Source organism: Colobus angolensis, unplaced genomic scaffold (assembly GCF_000951035.1).
Source record: "Colobus angolensis palliatus isolate OR3802 unplaced genomic scaffold, Cang.pa_1.0 Scaffold43, whole genome shotgun sequence".
NCBI lineage: Eukaryota > Metazoa > Chordata > Mammalia > Primates > Cercopithecidae > Colobus > Colobus angolensis.
In genome coordinates this window covers 2,253,649-2,259,401 of record NW_012117710.1, presented here as the reverse complement: position 1 = coordinate 2,259,401, position 5,753 = coordinate 2,253,649, and the positions used below count along the sequence as shown (strand labels likewise).

The following is a 5,753-nucleotide window of genomic DNA, read 5'->3' as shown; positions in this document are numbered from 1 at the left end:
CGTCTCCCGGGAAGGGAGTCCCGTGGCCCGTTCCGAGCGTCTCCCGGGAAGGGAGTCCCGTGGCCCGTTCCGAGCGTCTCCCGGGAAGGGAGTCCTATGGCCTTTGTAATTGGCTTTTCTCACTTCCCGTGTTCAAGGTTCACCCATGTGATCGCAGGTGTCGGTGATGTGTTCCTTCTTGTGGCTGAAACACCGACTGTCTGCACGGCCGCGTCTTATGTATCCAGTCATCGGCTGGTGGACATTTGGGTGGCTTCCACTTCGGGCTGTTATGAACATTGACAGACGAGTCTGTGTGGGGGTGTATGCAGTTCTCTCCGGGGTCTGCCTGGGACTGGGTCTGCTGGGTCACATGGTAACCGTTTCATCATTGGAGGAACTGCCAGACTCTTCTCCAGGGCTGCCGCACACTGGGGTTCCATGTTTCTCCCCGTCCTCACCAACATGTTGTCGAGTGACTTCCCGGCCGTCCTGGGGGTGCAAAGTGATACCCCACTGTGATTTCGGTTTCTGTCTCTGGATGCTGGACGATGCCGAACAGCTTTTCATGTGTTGATTGGCCTCGTAGGAGTCTCTCTGCAGATGCTTTGCCCATTGTAACATTGGGTCGTTTCAGCTGTGAACCTGCTTTATGTGTTCAGATCTAAGTTCTTTGGGTATAGATTTGCAGACATTTTCTCCCGTTCTGTGGCTTGTTTTTGCATCTCATTGGAGTCCTTTGAAGCACACAAGTTCTTGGTTTGGATGAAGTCCGATTACCTGTTTTTTTCTTTCGTTCTTTGTGCTTTGGGTTAAGAATCCTTTGTTAAATCCAAGGTTAGGAGGGTTTTCTCCTTTGTTTTCTTCTACAGGTTTTACAGTTGGGTTCTCACATGGGTCTTGGATCCACTGTTACTTAGTTTTTGTTTATGGTGGGAGGTGGGGCCCAGCTTCGTTCTTTGGCATGCGACAGCCCATTGTCCCAGCAGCATTTGTTGAAAAGACTGTTTTTCCCTATCCGATGGCCTTAACATCTTTCTCAGAGTCACTCAACATGGACATGTGGTTGATTGCTGGACTCTGCTGTGCTGTTGGTCTGTACGTCTGTCTTGATGCCCACGCCACACTGTCTTGATTGCTGTGGCTTTGTAGTAAGTTTTGAAATCAGGAGACTGATTTCAATCCTGTGGTGGCTCTTCTGAGCCCCTGCAGTTCCTTGTGAGTTTCAGAATCAGCTTGTCAGTTCTTCAGGGAGGCCGGCTGAGTCCTGGGAGTGTCCCAGATGTGCAGATTGGTTGGTCCCGGCAGCACCAAGTCTTCCGATCCGAGACATGGGATGTTTCCTGATCCCCTAGATCCCGCCTAGTTTCCTCCCGTGCTGCTTTGCTGCCTGTGCATTTGAATGGCTCCTCTTGGTGGGGCAGGCGCAGGAGTGCTGCTGTTTGTATAGGACACAGGGCCGTCCTCATCCCGACACTCGGCTGCCCTGGAGATAGGCCTTAGTGCAGGGCTCCCATTACTCCTGCGCTTCCAGCACCTGCTGAAATGTGTGGGGCGCACAGGCTCTGAGACATGGAGCTCCGAGGCATGGAATGATGTGCCTGACTCTGCACCGCCCCCGGCTGTGGTCACAGCAGCAGCCCGGAAGTTTGGCTGTTGCCCCCAGCCACCTTGGGGCACGGTCCTGTCTCACCTGGAGCAGAGGTTCTGGGCCCCCAGGGGCTCAGGTGTGGCCTCCTCCTGGAAGGGCTGGGAATGTCCCCTCCACATGCTGAGTATGGCCCAGGAGGCTCCTCTGTGGGATACCAGCTGCTTTCGTTGTGAGTGACGGCTCCACCACTGTGTTCACAGCTGTGCTGAGAGCGTCCAGGCCTGGAAATCATGTCAGATGGACAGACAGGTGTGTGGGTGGATGGACAGAGGGAAGAAAGGAAGGATGGCAGGAACGAACCCATGGAAGTCAAGAGCCTGGCCCACAATCACGGTGGGGACGTGAGAGGCTGGGTGGTGCCCAGTCTGCCCCTCCCGTGTTGCCTCTAGGGGCTCTGCCTTCTCCAGGCATTAGGCAGGGAAAGTCCCCTGAACTTACAGAAAGGCGAGTAGCTGCCCGGAATGTTGCCCTCTGCACAGAGCCCTAGTGCCCGTCCTCCCCCTCCTTGGCCCTCCTGGGAGGTGGGTTGTCCACACCGCCAGTTATGGAGCCCAGGCTTGTTCTCAGCCCTGGTCAGTCAGCAGTGCCATTGGCAGGTCGCTCCGCCCCGGCCGCAGGTGCCCAGTGAATGCTCTCCGTGACCCAGGGCCTCCTGCTACAGGTGGAAGCCAGGCCACGGGAAGCTGCTCCAAACTTGTTGGCCTCACTGTGGCTCTGGGAGAGCAGGACCTGGTGGTGCATGCGTGGCTCTGAGGAGGACACGCCTGGGGGTTGGTCCCAGCCTGGACACGGTGGCTTTGCACACACCAAGCCTTCGCCCCCAGCGGGGCCAGCAGTGCAGTGCTGGAGGGTGACAGGATTGGCATTAAAGAAGAACTTCTCAGTTTTATCTTCTGTCTGTTTTGATTTGGTTTCCTTCATCTCTACTGGCTCCTGCTTTTGGTCATTAAATCCTCTGATATGCAGAATTGTTTCTTGGACGTCAAGCCCCTCATCAAGGGGGAAACCTCACCCCAGGATGATGGACTGGTCAGGGGCACCCTAGCTGGGGGTGGGGCTGCACCTCTGGCTCTCGTTCCTGCCTGTGGAACATTGAGCGTTGCCAGGACATCCACCCCGGGGAACTCGACAACCTCAGGCACTGCTGGGTCCAGCGCCAGCGCTGGGCGTGCCACCGCTGTGCCACCGCTGAGCCCCCACCCCTCCAGCAAGTCCACCTGTCTGCTAAGTGGGAGGATGCTGGGGCCAGGTGAGGCCTCACTGGGCAGCCACCAGGACGGTCACTACCTCCTCCCACCTGGAGGTCCCTTCAGGAGGTCAGCAGTGTTGAAGCCTGGTGAGGAAGAGGAGGGTGAGGCCTAGGGGAGTAGGGTCTGGCTGCTCTGGGTCAGAGGAGGGGTGAGTCCACGCCGTGCAGCCTCATCCTTGCCGGGGTTCAGCTGACTACAGCTCCGCCTGCCATGCAGCCCCTAAACTAAGAACCGTTGTACATTTTTAAAGGGTTGAAGAAAATCAAAAGAAGAATATTTTGGGACACACGCGAGTTATCTGAAATTCAGTCATGTTTCCGTGCCCTCAGCTCCATCAGCGGGGCCCATGCTGGCCTCGTGTGCCCTGCGGCTGCTTTCTGGGTGCAGTTGCAGTGCTGCGTGGTTAGGACGGGGCGAGGTGACTGCACAGCCCTGTGACTGACTGGCTGATGTCCGCAGGAGGCGGCCCCACCCCCATCCGCATCCTCCGTAGCTCCTCGAGGCTCCGGATCCATAGGATGGTGGAGAGGTTGAGATGCCGTCCAGCCCTCAGAGGCCCGGGAAAGCCAGTGCCGCCCTTCAGAGGGGCCTGCTGAGCGTGTGTGGGTGGTTGGATTTTGCACACTGGGTTTTCTTGCCCCGGCTGTGCAAACTGAATGAAGTAGCAATCCTTTCAACCCCAAGAGTCTGTGATTCAGCTAGAGTTACAAGATGTCTCTTCATCCTCTGAGGTTTACAAGGTTCTCAGAAAACCAGTGAAGAGCTGCACAGATTCTCTCCCACCCTGGCCAAGCAGCAGGGCTCCCGCCTCCCTCTCCCCTGGGCCTGAGTGGGTGGATTTCCCTCCCCTCCTCCTTCCCAGGAGAAGCACAGAGGGAGCAGCCAAGCAAGCCATGTCTGCAAACCTGCTTCGGTCTGCGGTGGCCTCTGCCATCGTTCCATGGGGCCGGGGGTCCCTGGTCCAGGTCAGCGTGTCCATCTCCACTGGCCTCTTCCATGAGGCAGGGGTGGCAGGGCCAGCCGTTAGCTTGTGTGACATGATGTCAGGGGGATGTCTTGGAGTCCGGGGTGGCACCAGGAGGGGTGAGGTCTCTTCCCTTCTTCCCCATCCCCTCCTCCCTCCCTGTGGGAAGCACATTTTGGGCTCTGGGACCACGATTGCCCACGGCTGACGGGCTCCAGCCCCATTGAGGCGCCCTGCAGTGGGCACAGCCCAGGCCAGGCCTCGCCGCCCTTTGGGGACTTGGAGAGCAGTGGCCCACCGCAGCCTGGGCTCTGGGAGGCTGGAGGCTTACTGCGCCTGGTCGCTTCACCTCATGGGGTGTGTCCACACCGGCCTCTCTCCTGAGAGCGTGGGGTGACCTGAACACACGACGTGTTTCCCTGTTCCCCTTTGGGAGATAGGACAGTGCGTGGGCAGAAGCCCCAAGGGTGGCGGGAACTCATTGCCAAAGGGGAGGAGGCCATCGCTATGCACGGGGCTGGCCTGGCTCGCTGGCGCACCCCTCATTCACGGGGGTTGGTGGTGTCTGGGCCTGAGGGACGGGGTGCCCACCCAGTCTCACTGCCCCACAGCTGACAGCCACGAGCAGCAGAGTCTCAGCGCTTGGCGGGAGCCCTGGCCCGTGTGTGTGTGTGTGCCTCTGGCCCCGGCCCTGGATCGTGTGTATGTGTGTGCCTCTGGCCCCGGCCCTGGCTCATGTGTGAGCGTGTGTGTACCTCTGGCCCCGGCCCTGGCCCGTGTGTGTTCGCCTTTTCATGTGTTTATCAGCTTTTTGGGTGTCTCTCTTTGGGAAGTGTCTGCTTACATTTTTTGCTCATTTTTAGAGTGGGTTGTCTGACATGCCCTTGGTTATTTCTGAGTTCTTCGTATGTTCTGGATCTGAACCCTTTCTCAGAAATGTGATTTTCAGACAGCACCTCCTGCTCTATGGGTGCCTTTCCGCTGTTGTGGTGGATAGAGTTCTTGACTTGTATAAGGTCAGTTGTTGTACTCTTTTTTTTTTTTTTTACAGCCACCACTTCCTGAACCCTGTTTGAGAAACCTGTGTCTACTCCCAGGAGACAGAACGTGGTAGAACTGATGTTTATGTGTGGCATGAGGTCGAGGTCTCAGGGTGTGCAGTGACCCTGCACTTCCCTGTCCCGGGTGGCTCTCCCCTGCTGCAGGACGGCTGTCCCCTGCTGCAGGGCTGTGTGGTGCTCATTGCTGGGCATCGGTCACCTACCACAGGTCAGCAGGCTGGGCCTCCAGGCGCACTCCTCCCTCAAGGATGCCACGCGTATCCCCGCCCTGGGTTTCACGGGAACATCAGGTCGCAAGGCACATTGCTGAGCCACCCACGCTGGTTCCAGGCTCCCTCGCCCTCCATCTCTGTGTGGTTGACCTTGTTTCTCTTGTGGCACGGGGCACCTTCCAGGCTGGTCGGGAAGAGATGGGAACATGGCCACACGGGCTCCAAGCCTCATCCCAGCCAGAAACCTCAGAGGAGAGGAAGCCTCCCTCCCAGGCACTAAGCATGGAACTCCGGGAAGCGCTGTGCTTAGCTGAGCCAGGGCTGTGGCCCCTCTCACCCTCTTCCTATGGTTAGGCAGCAGGGACCCAGCAGGTGGCCAGGCCTTGGTCCTGCACCTGTCCACAGGGCACAGGGAAGAAGCCATTCCTTCAAGGAGAGATGGCTGCCAGGCAGGCTCAAGAAGACAAAAGAACCAAACACTGTGCTGTGTGACCTGTGGCACGCGTCTTCCTGGGCCATGGTGACCTGTGCTGTGTGTGACCCATGCCGCATGTGTGCCTGGGCCATGGTGACCCGTGCCGCGTGTGTGCCTGGGCCATGGTGACCCGTGCCGCGTGTGTGCCTGGGCCATGGTGA

At 58.1% G+C, this 5,753-nt stretch overlaps 1 protein-coding gene across 5 annotated transcripts in view; it reads left to right on the top strand.

Moving 5' to 3' along the window:
- MAD1L1 (MAD1 mitotic arrest deficient-like 1 (yeast)) overlaps positions 1–5,753 on the top strand; it is a 416,346-nt gene that overhangs the window by 286,521 nt on the left and 124,072 nt on the right. The window contains exon 1 of one of the 5 annotated variants that reach the window (XM_011956962.1): positions 3,380–3,845. The exons of the other annotated variants lie outside the window; for them this stretch is intronic. Within the exon in view, the coding sequence (XP_011812352.1) occupies positions 3,774–3,845 (72 nt within the window). The 5' untranslated portion in view covers positions 3,380–3,773. Of the gene's footprint in view, positions 1–3,379; positions 3,846–5,753 lie in introns of those variants that run through there. 5 annotated transcript variants of the gene reach the window in all.